General features: G+C 36.7%; 2 protein-coding genes across 5 annotated transcripts in view; one reads left to right on the top strand and one right to left on the bottom strand.

Moving 5' to 3' along the window:
- The window catches only part of slc25a13 (solute carrier family 25 member 13), a 97,090-nt gene extending 85,186 nt beyond the window's left edge, over window positions 1-11,904 (top strand). For all 4 annotated transcript variants that reach the window (XM_088651524.1, XM_088651522.1, XM_088651525.1 and 1 more), the window contains 4 exons: window positions 1,928-2,086; window positions 4,563-4,653; window positions 7,763-8,692; window positions 8,741-11,904. In XM_088651524.1, coding sequence (XP_088507650.1) covers window positions 1,928-1,951 — 24 coding nt within the window. In that variant the 3' untranslated portion in view covers window positions 1,952-2,086; window positions 4,563-4,653; window positions 7,763-8,692; window positions 8,741-11,904. The remainder of the gene's footprint in view (window positions 1-1,927; window positions 2,087-4,562; window positions 4,654-7,762; window positions 8,693-8,740) is intronic.
- A 4-nt stretch (window positions 11,905-11,908) lies between these two features.
- Window positions 11,909-27,265, bottom strand: part of dync1i1a (dynein cytoplasmic 1 intermediate chain 1a) — a 160,034-nt gene continuing 144,677 nt past the window's right edge. The window contains 4 exon segments of the mRNA NM_001441552.1: window positions 11,909-14,847; window positions 15,000-15,849; window positions 21,070-21,195; window positions 26,842-26,982. Of these exon segments, the coding sequence (NP_001428481.1) occupies window positions 15,739-15,849; window positions 21,070-21,195; window positions 26,842-26,982 (378 nt within the window). The 3' untranslated portion in view covers window positions 11,909-14,847; window positions 15,000-15,738.

Raw genomic sequence — 27,265 nt, 5'->3', positions numbered from 1 at the left:
TTGTGCTGGCCAGCGTGGGACAGGGCTTATACAGCAGTCTCATTATTAAGCATTGTCTGGATCTTTAAATAATAATGTTATAAAAAATGCCATTTTCCCATTAGAGATATTTGTAATGTTTGATTAAATAGGCTGGTGTAATATATTTGACGGAAATAGTTCACAGCACACTGGGCAATAATCATAGATGGAATTGCAGAGTTTGCATACATTGACGTTTTACAGTTTAAGGCAGAATTATTAGCCCTCCTGAATTATTATTATTTTTTTCCTAATTTCTGTTTAACAGAAAGAAGTTTTTTTTTTTCAACAAATCGTCACCTTGGAATTATAAGGCTCTATCTACGTTCTGATAGATTTTGAGATATTGAGCTTCAAAGTTTTTGCATTTCATATAGCAAACAATATGTGTATAACAGTTCTCTTCCATACATTAACATGACAGAGACCTTCAATCTACTCTAAATGTACATAATCAAAGTTCTCTTACATTTGAAATTGGAGTAAAAAAACACGGTAAATGCAGATAGAACTTTCTAATTCTGAAAAGTCATTTTCTACTTGAAATTTTAGGTTCCATCTGGCAGATCATTCATTGAAGCATTACTTTTCAAGAAATACAATCACAAAATATATAATTTGGTGTTGTAACAATATGTTGATCCTTGAGAAGGTAAAATTTTTGCTTTCGATTGCATTTATTTCATGTTTTAGGATGAATATTTTTTCTTGTTCAAATTAAGTATGCAAGACTGTGCTACATATTTTGACCAGTGCAGATTTTCATTTCATGTAATTAATATGGTAATATTTATTTTATTATATCAATTATTGAATTATATTTATTGAATTATATGCCCCATGAATTAACTTAAGTATTTTTCCTTCAAGGCTTAATATTAAATTTAAAGACTTTAAAAGAAAACTGACAATGAGCAAAGGATTTTAATAAACTCTGAAAAGTGTTTCACTTATATATCCATATATATACACACAAATAAAAATATTTTACATTTAATATGGAATTTCTTTTTTAAATATTTGTTTCTTTTTCAACAATGTAAAATTTTACATTTCATCTGAAAATGCTTTTCAATCATCACATTTACACACATTTCAATTTTGTGTTTTATTTAGCCGATTTTGTGTGATCTTGTCTTTCTGGTCTTTGCCGCTGTCAATGGAGCAGTCCGGCAAATTGACAAAGAAAGCTGATCCTGATTAGTCCTTGTGCGTGGATTTAAAATTCTGATTGGCTCACAGAAAGAACCTCATAGAACCAAGCTAGAGTTCGACTTTGTAGATAAATCGTTTTAGTTTTTTTAATTAAAAAGTCTTAAAATGTAAACAACTGTAAACAAAACATCACATTATGTAAATAAGTTGTAATTTAATAAGAATATGTGAATAACTCAATTTTGACAAAAAATGTCAGCTAAAACCTTATAATTTGATAAGGTGATTGTATAAGGTGACAAAATTTCTTAACATAATAGATTTAATAACTCATTTTTAATAACTGATTTCTTTTATCTTTGCTATGATGACAGTAAATAATATTTGACTAGATATTTTTCTAGACACTAATATTCAGCTTAAAGTGACATTTAAAGGCTTAATTAGGTTAAGTTATGGTAATTAGGCAAGTTATTGTGCAATGATGGTTTGTTCTGTAGACAGTTGGGAAACAATATTGCTTAATGGGCTAATAATTTTGTCAAGCTCTGTTAAACATCATTAGGGAAATATTTTGACTTTGACTTGAGGGCTGATCATTTTGACTTTAATTGTACATCTGGCCTTTAGACAGAATTCAGTTATACCTATGTGATTATATATTATTCATCTTTTTTATGGATATGAATTCTGTATGTTTTTCCAGGGAATTCCAAGCCGACTCTTCATGACATGTGTGACTTCTCTTTAGGCATGCCGGCCGCATCCCTGGTGACCCCAGCTGATGTTATCAAGACGCGGTTACAAGTGGCTGCCCGTGCAGGCCAGACTACATACAATGGACTCATTGACTGTTTCTGGAAGATTCTTCAAGAGGAGGGCCCTCGTGCCTTCTGGAAAGGAGCTGGAGGTATATCTCGCAGACTTACCTGAAACTGGTCACGCTCATTATTTTTTGCTATAAAAGATTTTGGAGGTAACCCTGTTCAGTCATTCATTAATTTTCCTTCGGCTTTGTCCCTTTATTCATCAGAAGTCGCCACACAAAATGAACCGGCTACTTATCCAGCATGTGTTTTACACAGTGGATGCCCTTCCAGCCGCAACCCAGTACTGGGAAACATCTTTACACACTCATTCATACACATACACTACGGCCAATTTGAGCTTACCCAATTCACCTATAGCACATGTCTTTGGACTGTGGGGGAAACCGGAGCACCCTGGAGGAAACCCACGCCAACACAGGGAGAACATGCAAACTCCACACAGAAATGCCAACTGGCCCAGCTGGGACTTAAACCAGCGACTTTCTTGCTGTGAGGGAACAGTGCAAACCACTAAGCCCCCGTACCACCCACATTCTTTGTCATTTTATATAAAAAATATTATTTAAAAATTAAATATTATAAAAAAATGTATACTTTTTATAATTTGAAAGAGTTTTTCTATGCATATACAGTTAAATACAAAATTCAACTTTTCCCATGTGCTGTTCAAGAAGATTTTTTTATCCTATTTTAAAACATCAAAACTAATTTCTACTAATTTGTTTTTGTCATGATGGCAGTACACAATATTTTGCAAAATAATAGTATTCAGCTAAAAGTGCAATTTAAAGGCTTAACTAGGTTATTTAACTTAACTAGCCAAGTTAAGTTAATTAGGCAAGTCATTGACAACAGTGGTTTGTTCTCTAGCCCTTTAACTGCCCCACCAACAATTTTTTGTATTGCATTTCTTAACTCCTAATGTTGCTAGTTAACACACTCAATGCATTTTTTTCAACACATTGCATAATTCATAAAATGTCAACCATTTGGTAGAGGTTGATATGTAGGTTTATGGTAAAAGTACCGGAATTAATACATATACTATGAAGAATCTGAAATTATGAAATGTATGACTAGTTTATTTAAAAAATAAACAAAACATTTTTGAATGCTAAATTGTCTTTATTTTTTATGCCATAAAATGTTTTAGATTCTCATTTAACATGTTTTCTTGATTTTGGTTTTATTGTAAAAAAAAGAAAAAAGAAACCAAAATCAAGTGTAATAATGCAACAGGATTATGTTTGTTTGATTTTTTGTAAACCAACAATGCTGTGTGCGTGAACCATTATTTAAATCACTTTAACAGTCTTTATTTAAAACAGTGAAAACATGGTCAACCATTTAGTAGAGCAGGCAGTTAATAGAAAAAAATTCTTTAAAATTCTTAAAACTTTTTTTTTTCTTTCGGAAATAGGCTCATATTAAAAATCCCCAAGAGTTAAACTGTTGAGTTTTACCATTTTTTAGAGCACTTTTAGTTTAGCTTAGCATAGATCATTAATTCGGATTAGACCATTAGCATCTTTATCAAAAATTATAATTTTTTTTCTAATGGTCTAATTTTATCTGGATGCCGGCTAATTGGGTTAAAACATGTTAAAACTCAACTGTTTAACTCAACAGGTGCTTGTTTCCAAAACAAAAGTATGTCTATAAAAAAGAGGGAGTATTCTTTTAAGACGTTCTAATAATATTAAACTTAAAAACCTTTTTTTTTTTATGCATGTTTTTTTTTTCATTTAAATTGTTTCATTCCTCCCAAGCTAAAAGGAATAAGACTTTCTTAAGAAGATAAATATATTATTCATTCATTCATTTTTTTTTCCGGCTTAGTCCCTTTATTAATCTGCAGTCGCCACAGTGGAATGAACCGCCAATTTACACAGCAGATGCCCTTCCAGCTGCAACCTATCACTGGGAAACATCCTTACACAGTCTTTCACACACATACACTACGGATAATTTTAGCCTACCCAATTCACCTATAGCGCATGTGTTTTGGCTGTGGGGGAAACTGGAACACCCGGAGGAAACCAATGGCAACTTGGAGAGAACACGCAAACTCCACACAGAAATGCCAACTGACCCAGTCAAGCCTCAAACCAGCAACCTTCTTGCTGTGAGGCGATCGTGCTACCCACTGCGCCTCATGATGCCCCAAAATATATTAGGAAATAGTTAAATACTTAAAAATGTCCTTGATCTTTTAAACAGTCACTAAAACTACAGGTGTCAAATCCAGTTTCTGGAGGGCCGCAGCTCTGCACAGTTTAGTTCTAGCCCTACTTCAACACACTTACCTGTAGGTTTCAAATAAGCCTGACAAACTCAAACGGTCTGATCAGGTGTGTTTAGTTAGGATTAAAGCTAAACTGTGCAGAGCTGCGGCCCTCCGGGAACTGGATTTGACACCTTAAACATTTATATATAACATTTATAACATAAAATATTTGAAAAAGACCTCAGATTTCACATGAGGGCTGATAATTCTGTCTTCAACTATAGAAATTCTCATAATAACATGCATTTGTTTTATTTTTCCCTCCTCAGCGCGAGTGTGTCGCTCCTCTCCGCAGTTCGGAGTGACGCTGGTGACCTACGAGCTCCTACAGCGGTGGTTTTACGTGGACTTCGGCGGACAGTAAGACTCACACACTTCCAAAACGAACACTTTCCGTAGATATCTTCCATTAGAAAGAGGCTGTGGGGTGCGCAGTGTGATTGTGAAGAGCAGCGAAATGTCAGATGCCCTGAAATTTCATTAATAGCTGTTTAGAAAGGGCCGCCTTTGTAGCAAAGACTCTCATTTCGACGGCCACTTTGTTACAGCTGAGGCCTAATTACTACACAAGAAAAGCAGCGAGCGCTCGGACTGAAAGCTGTTAGCGTCTTTATCTCTCCCGCTGAAGTGAAAAAAAACAGCCTGGCGCTCTGGTTTCCAAAGGCTCTGCTGACTCACTGAAGGCTGGAGGTGACATTTGTAGAAATGCTCTTCATAGCCGCACGGCTCCATGTGTCCAAGTGATTTGAGGTGGGGAGAATTGCTTTGACTGGAGTCTGTTCCACTTCTGGACAGAATGACCTTCTTTTACCATGGAATATTGTGCTGTCTTGAAAGCCAGAAACCACAGGCGCACATAAAAGAGCATGATGTGTGTGTGTGTGTGTGTGTGTATATATATATATATATATATATATATATATATATATATATATATATATATATATATATACACACACATACACAAATGTTTGTGTTTTTATACCTGTTTGTATATTGATTGATGTGGTCCAGAAGTTAATGTGTGTTGTTATATTAAGATAAACAGCCTGTCTTCTTTGTTAAAATAAGAGTATTTTCCTGTCAAATTTTTAAACACAAAATAAAGGAACACAGTGGTTTCTTGCTTTTTTTTCTCTCCCGAAAACTTTCCATCCAGGATATAGACTGTATTTTCAGATGATGTTTGAAGATGTGAATGAAATGAAATCATGCAGTCTTGTAGATCAAATGGGAAACTTTTATTTGAGTTGAAATAAAATGTGCAAATGTGGATGCACAGATGTTGAAATGCGAGCTCATACCGATCATTTTATGACTATGATCCGGTGGTCAGTATTATAAATATAATATTTTTTAGCTGTACGTTTTAATACTTATAATACAGTTCTTTGATTTTGAAATTAGTTTTTTAAAAGCTTATTAAAAATCATTTAGTTAAAAAATAAATCTGCTATAGGCAAAGGTATTTTTTTCACTAATGTTTCAATAAATATTTAAATACAATTTTAATATTTAGTTAATATATAATGTAAAATTTTCAATTAGTAAAAAGTCAAATAAATTATATTTTTATTAACTGAAATAAGATTTGAAAAAAAAAAATAATAAAAAAAAAAATATATATATATTATAATAAAAATATATATTTTTAAAATCTTATATACAATTATTCATTTACCTTCGACTTAAGGCTGATTTACACTTTTTTGTCAAAACGCACTCGTATGCTGAGGCACAGCCTTTTTGCGTTCGCATAGCCGTGGCTGACACGCACCTCTCAAAAAGTTTAACTATAGTCACAATGATGTGTAGCACAAGCTCCATCGGAGCCCGATGAAGTGAGTGTTTATAAATGTTGAGTCCCATGAAGGAGCTCCAGATGGAAACTTTTGTTTTATGTTTACCTCATAAATAAAGTTGTTGCACGTCCGCCGATTACCGCCTCTAAATGAGCAAGTTTTAGCTACTTGTAACAAACTTCAATAATGAAAATAACATTTTAAAATATTATTCATCTGGTATCTATTACTGTATCTTAAGCACTAGTAAAATAATTTAAATATTTTATAGTTATTATTGTGAGACTATTATCAATATTATTTTTTATACAAAATATAGCTGTCGCACAGTATCAGTGTCATTTCCACCACAACACTGTAATGTTGCTTTAAAAAGTTTGTGTGAAGGATTATTTTAGTGGTTTCTATGAAAATGAATAGTGACATCTGAGAACATCTTCAGGAATTCAAATAAATTACAATTTTTATCAACAACTCTTGAAGAAAATTCAAGGTAAATATTGATTGATGGGGAATTACATTTATTCTACGTCATTCCCAAACATGTTGGACCTTCAAAGATGATTTTAAAAACCAAACAAAATGAAGGTAGATAAGAGGGTTTTGTATACATGAAAGGCTAGCATCAATTCAAAGCTAATCGGTGAAGCTATTTTTCATTTTTTCACAATAAACTGTTGAAATGTCATTTCCACCACTGTCATTTCCATCACCACACACATTTATAAAATTATTTCAAAAGTTTTCATCACACATTAAAAAGTGTATTCACAATGTAAATGTCATGCTTAATGTTTAATATACAAATTCAGTTTATTTATTTTCTAATAAGCTCTTAGTCAAATTAATATGACATCTTAGAGTGTGACAGGTGTACAATTCAGCATACAACTAATTTATTTCATCGACAAATGTATATTTATTATACATATTGTGGTAAGATTGGTTAAACCAGATACAAAAATGATCTTAGACAATGTTTGACTGCCAGAGTTTCTTTCATTTTGAAATAAGCTGTATATTGAGATGTGGTGGAATTGACATTTGTTCAGTTCACGATGGAAAACATGATTCTCTTCTTATCTAAGTTTGTCTAAGTTTGCTCATTTAAGTTTGTGGTAATCAAATATACAATTCCAAGAAACTATTAAACCTAAGGATGCCTCAAATGACTAATCAGAGCCCACTATTATAGAATCTATGCTAAAATAGAGCAACGGTAAGAATAACGCATGAAATATACAATGAGAATATGTATTTACATGAGTCATTCTGAAACATTATTTACATGCTTTCTCCTTTATCATGACTCTACATAAGCACACTGACACCGAGACTCACATTTAAAAGTAGCTTTTCCTATTCTTGTCTAGTCGTGGTACTTCAAACACATTTGAGCTCCATGATTATGATTTCATTCAGTCTAAAATGTCAAGACTACGTCCTAAAATAGGATTTGTGTCCTAAATGGAAAGGATTTTTTTAAAAAAAGGGAAGCCAGAGAGCAGTTCTGGTCTAATCATTTATTTTGTGTTCCATAACTTGAGGGGAAAATATTCTTGTTTTCACAATTCAGGCAGGCTGTTTATTCTCTCTGACAGAACGTGAAGCCTCTTTCTGCTCCTCCTCCTCATCCATCTTTCTTTCTTTCCTTCTCCTCACCACAGAAAGCCGGCTGGCGCAGAGCCTACTCCCAAGTCTCGCATCAGCCTCCCGGCGCCCAATCCTGACCACATCGGTGGCTTCAGGTTGGCCGTGGCCACGTTTGCTGGCATCGAGAGTAAATTTGGACTGCATCTACCACGATTTCAAGCGTCTGCAGGGCCACATGTTTGAGGCCAAGCGAATACATGAGGGTGACTATACCAAACACACTCACACACACATACACACACACACACATTGCTTCCTTCTTACTGCGAACATAAAACCTTCAGCAGACGAACTGAAAATCATGTTTTATGCGATTATTAGTGCAAATGACAGCTTTAAAGTACAACATAGATGGGGATGATGTTTAATATTTTGTAAATCTACCACAAAGTTCAACGGGATTGTAGTGTGACTGATTTATTTCGAATGTAAATCACGTCACTTTTTATTTAGTTAACCGTTTCTGTTTTTTTAATGCATTGTAGTGTATTTATTCTATGTTTTCATGACAACATAGCACTTAAAAATAGGAAATGTTTCCTCTGAATTAAAAAAAAGCTTCACTTATGAACGACAATGATGTAAAAATGATCCTATTATCATGGAGACATGAACATGGCTAAAAAAATGCAGACCAGACCAGTAGGTGACAATGTTGCTTTATACTGAAACACCACACACACACACTTATGGCACTGCAATTATTGTTCTGTTTGTCATAGTTTTTTTTTTGCAATAAAATAAACATGTAATACAATACACAAACATCAAATTTTTATTTTTTTTTTTAAATAAAAAATCGTAAAAAAAAAAATCAGACATCGTTTTAAAAAAAAAATCTGACGTCATGGTTTTCAAAAAAGCAGACGTCATCATTTTCAAAAAAATTCAGACGTCATCGTTTTTAAAAAAGCAGACGTCTTAATTTTCAAAAAAATTCAGACGTCATCGTTTTTAAAAAAGCAGACGTCTTAATTTTCGAAAAAAATCAGACGTCATCGTTTAAAAAAAATCAGACGTCAATTTAAAAAATAAAAATCAGATGTCAATAAAAAAAAGACATAATTTTCAAAAAATCAGACAGAATTTTTTTTTTTTTTAATTATCAGACGTCATCATTTTAAATTTAGATGTTTTTGTAGTTTTTCAGATGATTATACCAGTATTATTTTCACAACGCATAGAGTTCTTCATTTTTACTTGCAAATGGTGTCATGTAAACAGACAACTTATTTATTTATTTATTTGAAAATGACTTACAGTAAAGGGGCTATATGTTGAACTCAGAAAGGTGCATTAGCATCACCGGTGTTCGTTCTGTGAACTTTAAGTAATAACTTATGTGCAATGTGCAGTCGGACATGTTTTATGTGATTATCAGTGCACATGACAGCTTTAAAGTACAACATAGATGGGTGATGATATTTAATATTTTGTAAATCTAACACAAAGTTCAACGGGATTGTAGTTCGACTGATTTATTTCTAATGTAAAACATGTCAAGTTTTGTTTAGTTTACCGTTTCTGTTATGTTTCTGTTATGTAGTGTATTTATTCCGTTTATTAACGTTCGGTCAACTGCAGCTAATAACTTACAATATGCAATGGAGTGCTTTCGTTTTTTTCTGTTTTTATTCATTTTATTAATGCTTTGCAAACTGAATCTTCATGTATATTCGTTCATAATTGCTCAAACATATTGTATTTGGTTTGTTTTATTATACAAAAAAAAAAAACTGTTCGCTTAATGCTATTTTAGTACATATTCACAACAGAGGCTTTATCCATTGCTTGATGATATTTTCATATGAAATGTAACTTTTTCCTCGCCGTTGACCAGTTTTTATGGTATTCTGGGTTTTAGGTATATTACGGTAGGGGAAGCCCTAACCATGTACTGCGTGAGGTAAAGGACTTCTAGGTCTTCTGTTTGTGTATGCGTATGTGTATTATATACAGTGCATCCAGAAAGTATTCATATTCATTTATGTTAGAGCCTTATTCCAAAATGAATTAAATTAATTTATTTCCTTAAAATTCTACACACAATACCCCATAATGACAATGTAAAAAAAAAACTGTTTTTGAAATTGCTGTAAATTTATTAAAAATAAAAAAATCACATGTACATCAGTATTCACAGCCTTTGCTCAATATTGTGTTGATGTCCCTTTGGCAGCAATTACAGCCTCAAGTCTTGTTGAATATTATGCCAGAAGCTTGGCACACCTGTCTTTGGGAATTTTTGCATAATCCTCTTAGCGGTACCTCTCAAGCTCTATCAGGTTGGATGGGAAGCGACGATGTACAGCCATTTTCAGATCTTTCCAGAGATGCTCAATAGGATTTAGATCTGGGCTCTGGCTGGGCCACTCAAGCACATTCACCGAGTTGTTGTGAAGCCACTCCATTGATATTTTGGCGTTGTGCTTTGGGTCATTGTCCAACTGGAAAATAAATCGTCTCCCCAGTCTGAGCTCAGGAGCACTCTGAAGCAGGTTTTGATTCAGGATGTCTCTGTACATTGCTGCATTCATCTTTCCCTCTATCCTGACTAGTCTTCCAGTTCCTGCTGCTGAAAAACATCCCCACAGCATGATGCTGCCACCACCATGCTTCACTGTAGGGATTGTATTAGCCTGGTGATGAACGTTGCCTGGTTTTCTCCAAATGTAACGCCTGGCATTCACTCCAAAGAGTTCAATTGTAGTCCCATCAGACCAGAGAATTTTGTTTCATATGGTCTGAGAGTCCTTTAGATGCCTTTCGGCAAACTCCATGCAGGAATTGTCTTCCGTCTGGCCACTCTACCATACAAGCCTGATTGGTGGGTTGCTGCACTGATGGTTGTCCTTCTGTAAGGACCATCAGGTTATTGATCACCTCCCTGACTAAGGCTCTTCTCCCCCGATCACTCAACTTAGATGACCAGCTAGCTCAAGGAAGAGTCCTGGTGGTTCCAAACATCTTCCACTTACGAATGGTGGAGGCCACTGTGCTCATTGGAACTTTCAGAGCAGCAGAACTGTTTCTGTAACCTTCCTCAGCCTTGTGCCTCAATCAATCCTGTCTCGGAGGTCTACAGACAATTCCTTTGTCTTCATGCTTGATTTGTGCTTTGACATGCACTGTCAACCCTGGGACCTTATATAGACAGGTGTTTGCCTTTTCAAATCATGTCCAATCAACTGAATTTACCACAGGTGAAGCTGCTGAAACATCTCAAGAATGATCAGTGGAAACAGAACGTACCTGAGCTCAATTTAGAGCTTTGCGGCAAAGGCTGTGAATACTGATGTACATATGATTTTTTAGGCTTTTTATTTTTAATAAATTTGCAACAAATTCAAAAACTCTTTTTTCACATTGTCATTATGGGGTTTTGTGTGTAGAATTTTTTTTGTGTGTGTGTTGCAGTTTTTTTTATTAAATCTACCTGCATTTCATTTTTTTTTTCGTTTGGAAGCAGAGGATTGGTTCTTTATTTAGATTTTTAATATACTCATATATACCTAGCAGAAAATATTACAAGGGCCGTCAGATTTAGGTGAAAATATCAAAAATGCTGATCGTGGCTGGCAACTTTAAAAAAACAAAATGTTGGTGGGGAAAGTGCTATTAATTCTTTACTTAAAATCAATCCACAGGCTTTCATTGACCACCCCTAACGAGAAAACAGTGATTAAATTTTAATTTAGGGGATTAATACATTAAAGTTCTTCCATATAGCCCCTGTTGACTATTCAGTCCATGCTGCTAATCAGTTGTTTATTAAATATGCATATTACAGAGTTTTAATCCCACATCTGGCTAAAACTGAAGTTAATCTGTTAACATTTTATTTTCTCCTTTTAACCATGAAGCTTTTCATTATCATAATTAGCGCTAAACAGTTGATTGCTGATATGGAGGCTCAGATTTGAATGTATTGCAGTATTTCACATTTATGTTTGTGTTTTGAGGATGATCCTCATGGTCAAACTGAAACGAGAGACTAAATGTTTTCCAGAAAATGTGGATGTCAGTTATTGTACTGTAATTTACTGTACAGTAGAGTACATTGTACATAGCTGGGTAAAGATTGTGCCTTACTGTAAGTTTGGCAACAATAGATGCACAGATGGATGGAAAGATTTATTAAATGAACAAAATGAAACTGGTTTGCTTGGAGTATGATTTATTTGTCAATACTGCTTTCATTTAGCCACACTGACGTTATTGTGAAATATCTTTAAGCAAGCGCACAGTGTTTGCGTTGCTGTAACACTGCTGAGAAAGCAAACACTTTGAATATTGCTAACACACCAACTTATATACTATATACAACTTCAATTATCATGCAGGATGTTCAGTACAAAAATATACACACTGATAAAGGATACTAAAAATAACCACCAACCAACACTGAATATTCCTTCCTAGCAGCGGCTTATTTCAAATTCACGATTTCAGAGTTGTTACGGCTTGATTTAGCAGTAATTGCAATCAAGTTAATAAGACCGAACACAAAAATACAGCGAATTCTCGCACAACAGAAGCGCACAGAAACAAACCATTAAAGCGATTGTTCATTTAATTATGAAAACTGTCATGTGTTCACATTTAATGGCATTTTGTAGACAACTTGTATCAACACATGGTGAGTAAAAAAAAAAAGGGCTAGATATACATACAGATTTAATATTTCGATTCTCATTTCACACTCACTCCATTGAATTTGCTTTCAATTTTGACATATCTTGGTCATAATCGGCATTTTGCTTGTATATGAGAGTCGTTGCTAACTTGATCAATCATGAAAACACACTTTTTTCATTTTGGTAAAGGAAAAAAAAAAAAACGTTTAAAAAAATGTATATGATGGGGGGGGGGGGGGGGGTGGAAATATTTATATATACATTTATTTTGGCAGAAACACATGTACATTACATATCGTGGTAACATTATTTGGTGGAAAAACTAAAAATATTAATAATTGGTCACAGGAAATGAACCAAAGAAGCTTGTCTAGTAAAGAGCTGTGTGAAACTCCTGAAAAAATCCAAATCTATTTATTTTTGGCCTGATTTTGTTCAAAATTTTTGTCACACCAGCTTGTTCTTAATTTTTAAAATACATATGAGCAATACCACACTCATAACAGTGATATGGCTGTATAATGGCACCGATATACAGTCACATGGCACTGCTACGAGCGTGATATTATGTTTATACAACAGTTCGACAGCATCATGTGTATAAAAAAAAAAGAAATCAAACACAGAGAGTCTCAAACTACTTTCTTCTGCAGTTCATTCAGGTCTGCAGTCGACGGTCAGAACAGCAGCAACCGTTGCTACTTCACTAACATCACTTTAAGGGGGTCGCATTTATAAGAATTCTAAACATAGATTTCTATTAGGGTACGCACACCGGTCGATGGCTGCCCATGGCGCCCAGGTACGACTCAGGACAGTTCATATTTCTGCTGCGCCATATGAAGAGTTTCATATTAAATAACATTCAAATGTGCACGTCTGATGTGTGATACTTCCAACTGTCATGTGCGCGCCATGTCACGGCGTATCCGGTGAAACGCTCTTTATAGCAATATTTTGCCAGTAACATCACACAAAGGCCTCTTCACCCTTCACCTTTGTGTATTACTCTGCCCACATACAGTTAGCAACAAAAGAGACACTCTACAGTTTGACAAATATTACTGCTGTTAGACAACATAATGTACTTCTGAGTTGTTTAGATTGCAACTATGCAGTTTACTTACCAGAAAAGTGCCTATTTTTAAATATATACAATTTCTGTGAGCGCTGGGCGGCGGCCATTAACCTCCCAAAGACGGTTTACATTTTCTATCCACAGGAGGGCAACAAAACCGCATAATAAGCCCTAACGCCTAGAAGATTATAGCAGTCTGATTTCTAACTACAGCAGATCAAATCTTTATTAAACTGGTAAGCATACCTACCAACACTTCTCTTTTTCCCGGAAGTATCCCGTATTTTAGACCAATCTCCCGCAGCCATCCCATTTTTTATTTCTTCCGGAAATCTCTCTTAATTTCCACCCCCCCCACACACACACACTTTTCGGTACAGTCTGTAAACACCCCTGGGTCGCTAATTTTGGTACACTACCTGATCGCAGTGGCTGGCCAAAACCCACTACATCCTTTCCCAGTTCTCAACAGTGTTATTCAGAGACCTCAGCCTCGAACACCCCCTCCCTCCGATATTCAAAGTCGATCTCTCTCTTTGTATGTTGTAGTGCTGTATTTATATCGATTTGCTCGCATATCAGGAATGTTTGTTGTGTTGGCAGAAAAAAAGAAACAGAGTCCGCATGTGTTTAGCGTTTTTCCTTATCGCAAACACAACAGCAGTCTGGTAGTGATTGCGTTGCTTTTTTCGGGGTTAATTATTGTGATATCTGATTGCAACAGAGAAATACTGTAGACTGTAACACTGTAAGAAGATATCTCTGTAGATGGATGGCATTTCATGTCACGTTCAGCCTTATATCCTTAAAGTGTGAGCAAAATCAGCTGCTTTATCATCACTTTAGACATTACGCTAGAGAGTCATTCAAACACTAAAGTGACGATGGTGAATTAGTAACGGCTTCTGCTGTTTTGACATCAGCTGTAGATGTGAATGAATGGCAGAAGAAAGTAGTTCCTAATAAAAAAGGGTTTTTAGACTCTCCATGTTTGATTTTATTATTTATAAACCCAAATGTTCCGTTTAACTGTTGTATAAACGCAATATCACACGAGTAGCAGTGCGATATGGCTGTATATCAGCTCTGTGATATTGCTCATATATCTGACCATGTGATTGAGCTGAAATGAAATGTGCTGGTTAGGGTTTGCACTTAACTGGTTTTAAAAGAACAGTTTTACTTTTGAAATGTATAATCGACACGTCTAATTTTTGCTCGGCTCTAGTAAACACTGCCACATTTTCATCATTTGCACAAACAATCGCCTTCACTGCGGTAAACAGGACAGTACTAGTGTTCATGCTAACAGTGAGTGTTACATGAGGCTCAGTCTGGGTTGTTCTGAGTCTGCGGAGTGTGTGTGTGCACCTGTGTGTGTGTGCCTGTATATGTGTATGTTTGTGTGTATGTGCATGTGTGTGTATGGGTGTGTGTCTATGTGTGTGCGCCTGTATGTGTATGTACTGTATATGTGTGTGCAATGTATATGTGCATGTGTGTGTATACATGTGTATGTTTGTATTTGTTTGTGTGTGTGTGTTTGTGCAGTGTATGTGTGTATGTGCATGTGTGTGTATGTGTATACATGTGTATGTTTGTATGTGTTTGTGTGTTTGCATGCGCACTCTTGTATGTGTGAGTGTATATGTGTGTACTGTGTGTGTGTGTTTATATGCTAGCGTGGACTGCACGTGTATATGTTTCAGTGTGTGTGTGAATGTTTATGTGTGTTTATGCATATGTGTGTGTGTGTGTGTGTGTTTATGCAGTGTATGTGTGTATTTGCATGTGTTTGTATACATATGTATGTTTGTGTGCACGTGCACTCTTGTACTGGTGAGTGTGTATGTGTGTACTGTGTGTGTGTGTGCGTGTGTGTTTATATGTGTGCGTGTACTGTATGTGTATACAGTATGTATATATGTGTACATATGTGTGTGTGTGTGTATGTATGTGTATATACATATGTATGTATTTGTGTGTGCACACTTGCGCACGTGTGTGTATATGTGTGTGTGTGTGTGCGCGTGTGTGTGAGTGTGTGTAAACATGTGTTTGTATGAGTGTGTATGTATGTGTGTGTATGTGTGTGTGTGTGTGTGTGTGTGTTTTTATGCGTGTGTTTATATGTGTATGTATGTGTAAATAATGAGTATGGGTGTGTGTGTATGCACATATACAGTACAGTATCTGTTTGTGTGTGTCCATCTTCACGCACCTGTATGTGTACGTATGTATGTATGCATGTGTTAGAATATGTATGTGCGTGTGTTCATGTGCTGAGCTCCACCGGACCTTCCTCTTCACCGTCCCCTCGGTTGGCTCGGATCTCCATCAGTGTCCGTCCAAAGCGTGTCCAGTCATCAGCGTGTGGCACGGCCAGCTGCAAACACACCAAAAACAGTCCACATCAAACCCCGAGCGGCGCAGCACACGTGCTGTCAGTGTGGGAGAGCGGAGAGATGGCCACACATTGTGATTCACACACACAGAACAATAAAGCTGCTTGTTTGGCCTTTGAGTGCTGAATATTTATCGTGTCAGCTCTCGGGAAAGGGGAAGACGGGGACTTTGGGTGACGGGGATGTGGGATCGCTTGCTGCTGTCAGAGTCAGATTTAGATGAGGACGATCTACAGGCTGTAATTAAGCAGGAATAGAGAGGTGGGAGGAGATGACAAGATGGCTTCCAAACACAAGACCAAATCAAGGTCTTTTATAGGACAGCAGGAGGTCTCGTCAATAGATGACCTCATCACTGGATGTAAATATATATAGTTGAGGACAAAAATATCCATAGTTCTTGAAGAAATATCCTGTCAAATATTATACTGTCATTATGGCAAAGATAAAATAAATCACTTATTAGAAATGAGTTATTAAAACTGCTGTTTAGAAATGTGTTAAATCTCTCTGTTAAACAAAAATTAAGTATTTAAAAAATTTACTGGAGCACTAATAATTCTGACTTCATATATATATAAATATATTTATATATATATATGTATGTGTGTGTGTGTGTGTGTGTGTGTGTGTGTGTGCTCACAAAACCATTCTTTTGTTGCACTGCTATATTTTTGCCAATATTGCCTTTAAATTAATTAGATTTATTTATTATTTTTCCTTTTCAGCAATTTTTACCTTAGCAAACACTCAGAACACCTTAGCAATTGCCTAGCAACACCTTAGTAACCACCTAGAACACCCTAGCAACACCTTAACAACCACCTAGAACACTCTAGCAATCGCCTAGCAACAACTCAGAACACCTTAGCAACCACCAAGCAATGCCTTTGTAACCACTCAGAACACCATAACAACCGCCTAGCAATACCTTAGCATTCACTCAGAATACCCTAGCAACACCTTAGCATCCACTTAGAACTCCCTAGCAATGCCTTAGCAACCACCTAAGCATCCGCTCAACACCCTAGCAACACCTTAGCAATGACTCAGAGCACCTTTGTAACGCCTTAGCAACCACTCAGAACACCTTAGCAACTGCCTAGCGATTACTAAGCAACCACTCAGAATACCCTAGCAACACCTTAACATCCACCTAGAACACCCTAGCAACTGCCCAGCAACACCTTAACAACCACTCAACACCCTAGCAACACCTTAGCAATGACTCAGAACACCTAAGCAACGCCTTAGCAACCACTCAGAACACCTTAGCAACTGCCTAGCAATTACTAAGCAACCACTCAGAACACCCAAGCAACACCTTAGCATCCACCTAAAACACCCTAGCAATGCCTTAGCAACCACCTAAGCATCCAGTCAACACCCTAGCATCACCTAAGCAATGACTCAGAACATCTTAGCAACGCCTTAGCAACCACTCAGAACACCTTAGCAACTGCCTAGCAATTACTAAGCAACCACTCAAAACACCCTACCAACACCTTAGCATCCACCTAGAACACCCTAGCAATGCCTTAGCAACCACCTAATAACCACTCAGAACACCCTAACAACCACCTATCAACACCTTAGCAATGGCCTAACAACCACTCAGAACACCTTAGCAACCACCAAGCAACACCTTTGTAACCCCTCAGAACACCATAACAACCGCCTAGCAATACCTTAGAAATCACTCAGAACACCCTAGCAACACCTTCGCATCCACCTGAAACGCCCAGCAACACCTTAACAACCACTCAACACCCTAGCAACACCTTAGCAATGACTCAGAACACCTTAGCAACGCCTTAGCAACCACTCAGAACACCTTAGCAACTGCCTAGCAATTACTAAGCAACCACTCAGAACACCCAAGCAACACCTTAGCATCCACCTAAAACACCCTAGCAATGCCTTAGCAACCACCTAAGCATCCAGTCAACACCCTAGCATCACCTAAGCAATGACTCAGAACATCTTAGCAACGCCTTAGCAACCACTCAGAACACCTTAGCAACTGCCTAGCAATTACTAAGCAACCACTCAAAACACCCTACCAACACCTTAGCATCCACCTAGAACACCCTAGCAATGCCTTAGCAACCACCTAATAACCACTCAGAATACCCTAACAACCACCTATCAACACCTTAGCAATGGCCTAACAACCACTCAGAACATCTTAGCAACCACCAAGCAACACCTTTGTAACCCCTTAGAACACCATAACAACCGCCTAGCAATACCTTAGAAATCACTCAGAACACCCTAGCAACACCTTCGCATCCACCTAAAACACCCTAGCAATGCCTTAGCAACCACTTAACCATCCACTCAACACCCTAGTAACACCTTAGCAATGACTCAGAACACCTTAGCAACCATTCGGAACACCTTAGCAACTGCCTAGCAATTACTAAGCAACCACTCAGAACCCCCTAGCAACACCTTAGCATCCACCTAAAACACCCTAGCAATGCCTTAGCAACCACCTAATAACCACTCAGAACACCCTAACAACACCTTAGCAATGGCCTAACAACCATTCAGAACACCTTAGCAAGCACCTAAAACACCCTAGAAACCACATAGCAACATCTTAGCAACCACTTAAAACATCTTAGCAACTGCCTAACAAAACCATAGTCGCCACTCACAACACCCTAGCAACGCCTTTACAACCAAAGCATTTGATTAAAGGAAAAATAATGTAGAAAATAATGAAGTGCACAGATACAGGATACATAACAAGCACCACGTTATACTCATAAAAATAAGGAAAGTCAATTTTGATTTCATTCTGACTTACAAACCTGCGGCCAAAGAACAAAATGTACCAGTAAACCACACTAAATGGCATCTGAACATGACACGATGTGACTCGAGCGTAATGAAAACACGCTGCGGTGATCCAAAGCAAATATTTAACCCTAAATATAACACAAAGAGCCCTCGGCGGCTGTCAGAAGTGGTGCTGTACGTCAGCCTTTAGTAAATAACCCCCAGTTCCATCAAAAGCCTTCAACTTTCCTTCGCTTTTATTGATGATCCACCATTATCATCAGCCGGAGAGGCCACATGCTCTCCCATTGCCACAACACACTGCGCTAAGATTAGCATGTGGTGCGCAGAGACCCGAAACAACATGCTGAACATAGCAGTGCTGGAGGATCAGTCAATGGGGAGACGGACTTAAAATAAAAGAACCAAATTAAAAATCAAGCCAGCCGTGCAGAGCGCTCGATAAACAGACTAAACCCTTCATGACAAACTCAGACAGACTCAGTTTCACTTTCAGTGCATATTCAGGAGGGTGATGTGGCTGTTACAGACCTAAACTGAACACTTCTTGCACCAAATGTGAGTATAAGTGCTGGTGTTGAGAATATGACAGTGTTAGGTGCAAATTATTTGCTGGGAAAAAAAATTCAGAATGTCTGAGATTGTAATGTCGTTTGGTGCAATTATCAAATCACTCGGACGAAATATTATTATATAAACATGCAATCTGATGCACAGCACTGTTTTGTTTTTGTTTTAAGTTCAACAGCATTTCATTTATTTGTTATAATAATAATAATAATAATAGCAATAATACAGCTATATGGGTGCTGATATTACTTTGCTATCTCACGGCTGTCAGCCAATCAGATTCGATAACCAGACAGAAACAGAACTGTCTATATATTGTGAGTATATATATATACACACACACACACACACACACACACACACACACACACACACACACACACACACATACACCCACCGGCCACTTTATTAGGTACACCTTACTAGTCCCGGACTGGACCCCCTTTTTCCTTCAGCACTTCCTTAATCCTTCATGGCATAGATTCATTTCCATTCATATTCCTCTGAGATTCTGGTCCATATTGACATGATAGCATCACACAGTTGCTGCAGATTTGTCGGCTGCACATCCATGATGCGAATCTCCATTCCACCACATCCCAAAAGTGCTCTATTGGATTGAGATCTGGTGACTGGAGGCCATTTGAGTACAGTAAACTAATTGTCATGTTCAAGAAACCAGTCTGAGATGATTCGCACTTTATGACACGTTGTGTTTTCCTGCTGGAAGTAGCCATCAGAAGATGGGTACACTGTGGTCATAAAGGGATGGACATGGTCAGAAACATTACTTAGGTAGGCTGTGGTTCTCAATTGGTACTAATGGGCCCAAAGTGTGCCAAGAAAATATCCCCCACACATTACACCACCACCACCAGCCTAAACCGTTGATACAAGGCAGGATGGATTCATGCTTTCATGTTGTTGATGCCAAATTCTGACCCGACCATCTAAATTTTTGCAGCAGAAATCGAGACTCATCAGACCAGGCAACATTTTTACAATCTTCTATTGTGCAATTTTGGTGAGCCTGTGTGAATTGTAGCCTCAGTTTCCTGTCCTTAGCTGACAGGAGTGGCAACCGGTGTGGTCTTATGCTGCTGTAGCCCATCCGCCTCAAGGTTGGACGTGTTGTGCTTTCAGAGATGCTCTTCTCTTCCAGACCTTGGTTGTAATGAGTGGTTATTTGAGTTACTGTTGCCTTTTGATCAGCTGGAACAAGTCTGGCCATTATTCTCTGACCTCAACAAGGCATTTGCTCCCAAAGAACCTCCGCTAACTGGATATTTTCTCTTTTTCAAACCATTCTCTCTAAAACCTAGAGTTGGTTGTGCGTGAAAATCCCAGTAGAGCAGCAGTTTCTGAAATACTGAGACCAGCCTGTCTGGCAACAACCATGCTTCGTTCAGAGTCACTTAAATCACCTTTCCTCCCCATTTTGATGCTCGGTTTGAACTGCAGCAGATTGTCATGACCATGTCTACATTCCTAAATGCGTTGAGTTGCTGCAATGTGATTGGCTGATTAGAAAATTGGGTTAATGAGCAGTTGGACAGGTGTACCTAATAAAGTGGCCGATGAGTATATATATATATATATATATATATATATATATATATATATATATATATATATATATATATATATATATATATAGAAAAGAAAAGAAAAGAAAAGTACAACTATCTGGTAAATTTTGTAAGCAGCCGTTGGCAGATGTGACAAAATTTTGGATTTAGGCCCTGTTCAAAAAAGCTGAAAAAAATTGGTCAAAAAAAAACTACAATCAACATCTAATGAGCCTACTAATAAAAGCTTCATACCTCTCCAACATCATAAATCCACACTCGTCCCTCTGAGTCTCCAACAGCCACCTCTCGGCCTCCAGAGGCCCAGCGGACGCGGTTCAGAGCTGGGGCTCCTTCTACTGTCACACTGGCGGACGGCACCTGGACAAGACACACAAATATACAGCTGAAGTCAAACTTATTAGCCATCCTGTTCAATTTTTTTTTTTTATATATTTCCCAAATGATGTTTAACAGAGCAAGGGAATTTCCACAGTATGTCTGATAATATTTATTCTTCTGGAGAACTGGAGAAAGTCTTATTTGTTCTATTTCATTTATAATAAAAGCAATAAAGTTTTTATTTTTTTATTTTAAACAGTTTTAACATTATTAATCAATTTAGCAATATTTTTTCGGTTGTCATTTTGACTTCCCACAAATAAACCCAAGTATTGTGTTGTTTCAGCTCTTTTCAGATAAGTAGTTTGAACAAACAGAGTGTGCAGTGTAATAACTCTGCTGCGTTTCTCTTTGTAAAACACGTGTTCAGTGCGCTCCATAACTCTTGCTGGATATTATAAGTCAAGCAATGTAAACATATTGAGCTCTTGTGTTCAGTAATGTTGTAAGGATGTCTGAGCTCTAATAACGAGAGCAGCTCTACTGGAAACCATTAATGATTTCATAAATCAGCGTCAAAAAAAAGTTGAAAAGATGCATGTGCGAGTTTGACTTCTGTCTGTTACTTATGACAGTTCAGAGCGGCCTGACATGTGTTGTCAGCAAAGGCGAAGTCTAATACAAAAGCTTCCTCGCGTCAGAACAGAAAACCGCAGCCTGAGAGCGATTAGCGATCCGCTTCCTCCCAGAGTCAAACTGCAAGGTTCAATTGGCTGCGAGCGTCTCTTGGCGTAAATTGGAAGCAGGCAAGCTCTGTTAATGGTGTTACAGGGCTGAGTTTCTCTGTGAGTTGACAATGGAGAACTGTTGGCTCAAGCATGATCTGTTTACGCATGTGTCGGCGTGTGCGTCAGCGAGCGTGCCATTCAGGTGTTTTGGATAATAATATGCATTGTTCCTGAAGAAACACACACACTTAAAAGACCCAATTCATTCATTCAAAACATTCATTTTGACTATAAGGAAATTGATTTTTAACAACTGAAGGTCCTAAATTATTATATACAGCTGAAGGCAAAATTATTAGCCCTCCTGTGACAGTTTTATTCTTTTTATATACCAAAATGTGATGTAGTGAACCCAGAGTGGGCCCACTACGAGGCGTGAGAGGCCCGACAACACAAATCCCTCCCCCCCAACCCTGCCCCCCTTTAAAAAAAAAAAATCCAAAAACAATGGCCGAACCCAGAAGTGTAAAAAAAATGGCATTTCTTTACAAGGATATGAGAAATATAGTCCAGTGCAAAAATATACATAGGGCTCTATTTTGACGATCCAGGCGCAAAGTTCAAAGTTCAGGGTGCAAAAGCATTAAGGGCGTGTCTCAATCCAATTTTACTATTTTAACGATCTGAAAAATCTGCTTTGCGCCATGGCGCATGGTCTAACAGGGTTGAGCTTATTCTCTTAAAGAGATATAGGTGTGTTTTGAGAATAAACCAACCACAGTCTCATCTCCCATTCCCTTTAAGAGTCAGTTGTGTCACGCCATAGCGCATTTGCTATTTACATGATGGACTTTGTGAGGAAACCGTTGAACAGAGCATTTACAGCACAAGAATGAGAGATGAGCCTCCTCATTTTTACTTTCACTCTCTTTCGTGTATGTGTTGTACAGACATCCATTAGCCTATGCATAATAATTTCGTTTGTTAGGCGCAAAGATTTGTTTCAAAACTATTTCTAAATTCAGTTCTAATTTCCAGCCAACGAATAAATTAACAATAATAACGAAGTGTGATCAAACAACTGAGTTCTATCCAAACACACATGCTGTGCCCCATATGGTCTGAAACCTGACAGGCGGGGAAAACTAAGCTGTTTTTAATAAAACAAATATAAATATGGATATAATAAATAATACTGCTAATAATAATAACATTACACAAAAGCAAATTGTCATGAATAAACCCAAAAAAGCACCCAGAGATGAAGAAGGCATTAAGTATGGTATTTATATTTATGTAGGCTAGAAAATAATATGTTTTGTAAAATTTTATCATTTAATTTTTTTTTTCATTTGTAAAGATATTTGTGTATTGCTGCAATGCCTGAGTGTATTAAGCAATGTTTAATCAGGGCGCACAACTAACTTGGAGGAGGTCTAAAGAGGACTTTAGACCTCCTCTTAGCTGGTCTACTGTGCAGTCTATTATAGTTCCTCAAAATAGCAATGTGCCAGCAATACACCTTAACACACCTCCTTTTTTTAGACCAGAACGCCTATGGGCGCACATATGAGCACAAATGCATTTGCTATTTAAACAGCATGGTGCAAAACGTCAAAATGACTCATTGACTCTAGCAAACAAAAATTGCGTCGCGCCTTGCGCCTCATTGCGCCAGTTGTACGATAGGGCCCATAGTGTCCAGTTGAAGTCAGAATTATTAGCTCACCTGAATTATTAGCCCCCATGTTTATTTTTTCCCCCAATTTAACGGAGAGAAGATTTTTTAACACATTTCTAAACATTTCAGTTTTAATAACTCATCTCTAATAACTGATTTATTTTATCTTTGTCATGATGACCGTTAATAATATTTGACTAGATATTTTTCAAGACACTTCTATACAGCTTAAAGTGACATTTAAAGGCTTAACTAGGTTAATTAGGTTAACTAAGCAGTTTATTCTGTAGACTATCAAAAAAATTTTAGCTTAAAGGGGCTAATAATATTGTCCTTAAAATATTTTTTTAAAATTATTAAAAAAAACGAAATCAAACAAAAAAAGACTTTCTCTATAAAAAAAATATTATCAGACATACTGTGAAAATTTCCTTGCTTCTGTTAAACATCATTTGAGAAATATTTAAAAAATAAAATAAAAATGGGGCTAATAATTCTGACTTTGACTGTATATATTTATATAATATTTTCATTTGCTTGAGTTAAATTATTCTTTATAAATGCCGACTTTATCACTGTTAATAATATGGAGTCTTCAGCAGGTCTCAATACTGTTTTTATACTGTACATTATAATACTGTATTTATTGGATCTCCATTAGCTGTGCCAATACAAACAACATCTAAAAATATCTATTTATTTCAATAATATCACTTTTAATAATATATTTACACTCACTTTTGCTGTTATCTAAATTTTAATATTGTGCTGTCTAAATTCTGTCAATGCACAGAATCCAGCTGATCTCATTATTATTTTTAAATAGGACTAGATTTGATTTGACTAGATTTGATTTGACTAGTGCATGACAAGTGGTGACCAGATAACAGCTTATAAGGTTCATCACAAAAAAACCTTTTTTTAAATGAAAGATAAAAAACAACAACATTCAAGCATCACAAACGTGTTTAGAACGTAAACAAGCTCAGGTTTGAGATCAAGCTGATGTTAGCACATGATTTACAACGATGGAGCATTTATTGGTCACAGCAAATCTCAGAACAGTGTGTGTGGGATGACAGTGGGTGTGTATTTCTCAGTGGACAGTCAGAGCTGATCTCAAAACTGTGCATGTGTGTGTGTGTGTGTGTAATGACAGTGGGTGTGTATTTCTCAGTGGACAGGCAAAGCAGTTCTCATGTCACACAAGACAGACGGCTACACTCTCGTCCAGCACCGCGTGTCTGTCATATACAACGATCTCTTAGCATGTGATGTACAATGACAATCCATCATCAGTGATATACGCTGCTGGATCCGGCATATAACAGTTAATATGAGCTCACCATTCTGCATGCCAACACAATGCGCTTAATCAGTGTTTCTGCCTCATTTTCTGAAGAATCATTAAAAACATCAAGAAAAACTGTAAAGATGTTAGTAATCAATTTCATAAAATTAAAGATTAATAGGTGACTCAGTGGATAGCACAGTCATCTTACAGCAAGAAGGTCCCTGGTTCGAGTCCCGGCTGCGCCAGTTGGCATTTCTATGTGGAGTTTGCATGTTCTCCCCGTGTTGGGGTGTTAAACATATACTGGATAAGTTGGCGGTTCATTCCGCTGTGGCAACCCCTAATGAATAAAGGGATTAAGCCGAAAGAAAATGAATGAATGAATGAAGATTAATAGTGATTCTTGGACCAAAAGAGTAAGCATAAAAGTTTTCTATAGTTATTCTTTTGAAATTGTATTGTATTGTATTTTTGTTTCAGAAAACCATGACTAAAGAACATTAAATGTATTACAGTTTTTCTAATTAAAACATTTAATGCAGTAAATCAGAGCAGTACAATGTGCAAAGCTGAGCTTTAGAGAAGTAATCTTTTAGAACTATACTAAATATTTATATTATCTTTCTACAAAGGCTAAATGCAGATAAAAAAAAAGCTGAATCTGTCTTGTTTTGGCCATGATTTAATGATATCTAAACAAAAAAAGTCAATTATATTAAGACTTATTTTTAGAGAAATTGTATGTAATTAAGCTTGTTTACTTTTACTGTATAAACTTTTATTACATTTTTTAATTTATTCAAAAATGTAGCACATGTCTCTGAAATCACAGCCTTTATTTTGCTGATTTAACTAAATTTCACCATGGCAGAGAAATATTTTTTGTTTTATCTGTGATTTTATTAAAATTTTCTAAATATTTTATATTTTAGATCAAATTTATATATATGTTTTATGATCATACAATTAAAGACACTGCAAAAACTGGGCAAATAACCTAATTTGACTGATTTTGGGAGTGAATATAATATAATATAATATAATATAATATAATATAAATAAATATGTCTATATATATATATGTATGAGCAGTATCACACTCGTAGCAGTACGATATGGCTGTATTGATGATATACAGCCACATCACACTGCTACAAGTGTGATAATGCATTTATACAACATTTCGAAGGCACAATTATGTATATAAAAAAGAAAATCAAACACAGAGAGTCTAAAAAACCTTTTGTAAGAGGAACTACTTTCTTCCGCCGATGCACTGAATCTCCGAAATTATAAATATTTCAAATAAGCACTATCCTATAAACAAACTACATAGTTGTTGTCTAAACAACTACATTTTCTCCTAAAAAGCCTCAAAAGTACATTATGTTGTCCAACAGCTGCAATATTTCTTAAACTGTAGTCTTCGGCTTGCCGCTCGTGTGGGCGGAGTAATACACAAGGGTGAAGAGGTAGTACGAGTGCTGATATTACTTAAATATCTCACGGCTATCAGCCAATTAGATTTGGGAACCAAACAGAACTGCTGTATGCATATGATAAAATCCAGATATTTATTGTTTTAAATGTAGTAACTATCTTACCTAATTTTCCTTCTCAGCCGAAACTTGTTTTAAAAACACTGATAAAATGACAAAGCACGATATAGTCAAATATTTTCCATATATGTTCTTATATCATATTTTATGAACCTGAGCTGTGATTGTCCATAAATCTGGAGAGTTTGCAGCGCTCGGCTGGTTTGCAGCCCATGGGAACTCAATGACTCTGGAATGGCGGCGAGAAAGAGGAATCCGCACACATCGGAGTAATTAGTCTCAAGCTTGCAGACTATGTGTGTGTGAGCTGTCAAGAGCTGATTTAAGCGCGGCCTGCGGGGAGACGCCCACACAGAGAGGAACTTGTTGTTGTTTTGATGCGTCTCTGGCCTGGCGGGATCTGAACCGAGAGCGTCTCCTCACCTCAGTGTCGTTGTTCAGGTTCCAGAGATCCAGGCGTCCCATGCCGTCCACAGCAGCGAAGAGTGAAGGGTGAACCGGAGACCACATCACATCATACACATAGTCTGCGTTGTCCTCAAACGAGTACAGCGGCTTGTTTTGCTGACGTGACACACACAAAAAAACAAGATGAAAACAAAATATGGTGAGAGTACACTCAAAATAATACTTATTCAAACTATTTATTCAGAGTGAGCTGAAACAACCACTCCAAAGTTCATACCTGTCAACATTGGGATGTGAAAATAAGGGATATGGCCACCATAATAAGGGATTCCCCAAATCCCCCTTTAAAAAATCCCCAAATTACTAAATTAATTTGCTCATTTTTAGCTGTTTCATTGTAAATAAACAGTTAAATGATCAGTAATATGTTTAAAAATGA

The sequence above is a fragment of the Danio rerio genome, chromosome 19, assembly GCF_052040795.2.
Source record: "Danio rerio strain M-AB ecotype USA chromosome 19, GRCz13ab, whole genome shotgun sequence".
In the NCBI taxonomy this organism is placed as follows: domain Eukaryota; kingdom Metazoa; phylum Chordata; class Actinopteri; order Cypriniformes; family Danionidae; genus Danio; species Danio rerio.
The sequence above is the reverse complement of the archived record's forward strand: the minus strand, read 5'-3'. Positions and strand labels throughout refer to the sequence as shown.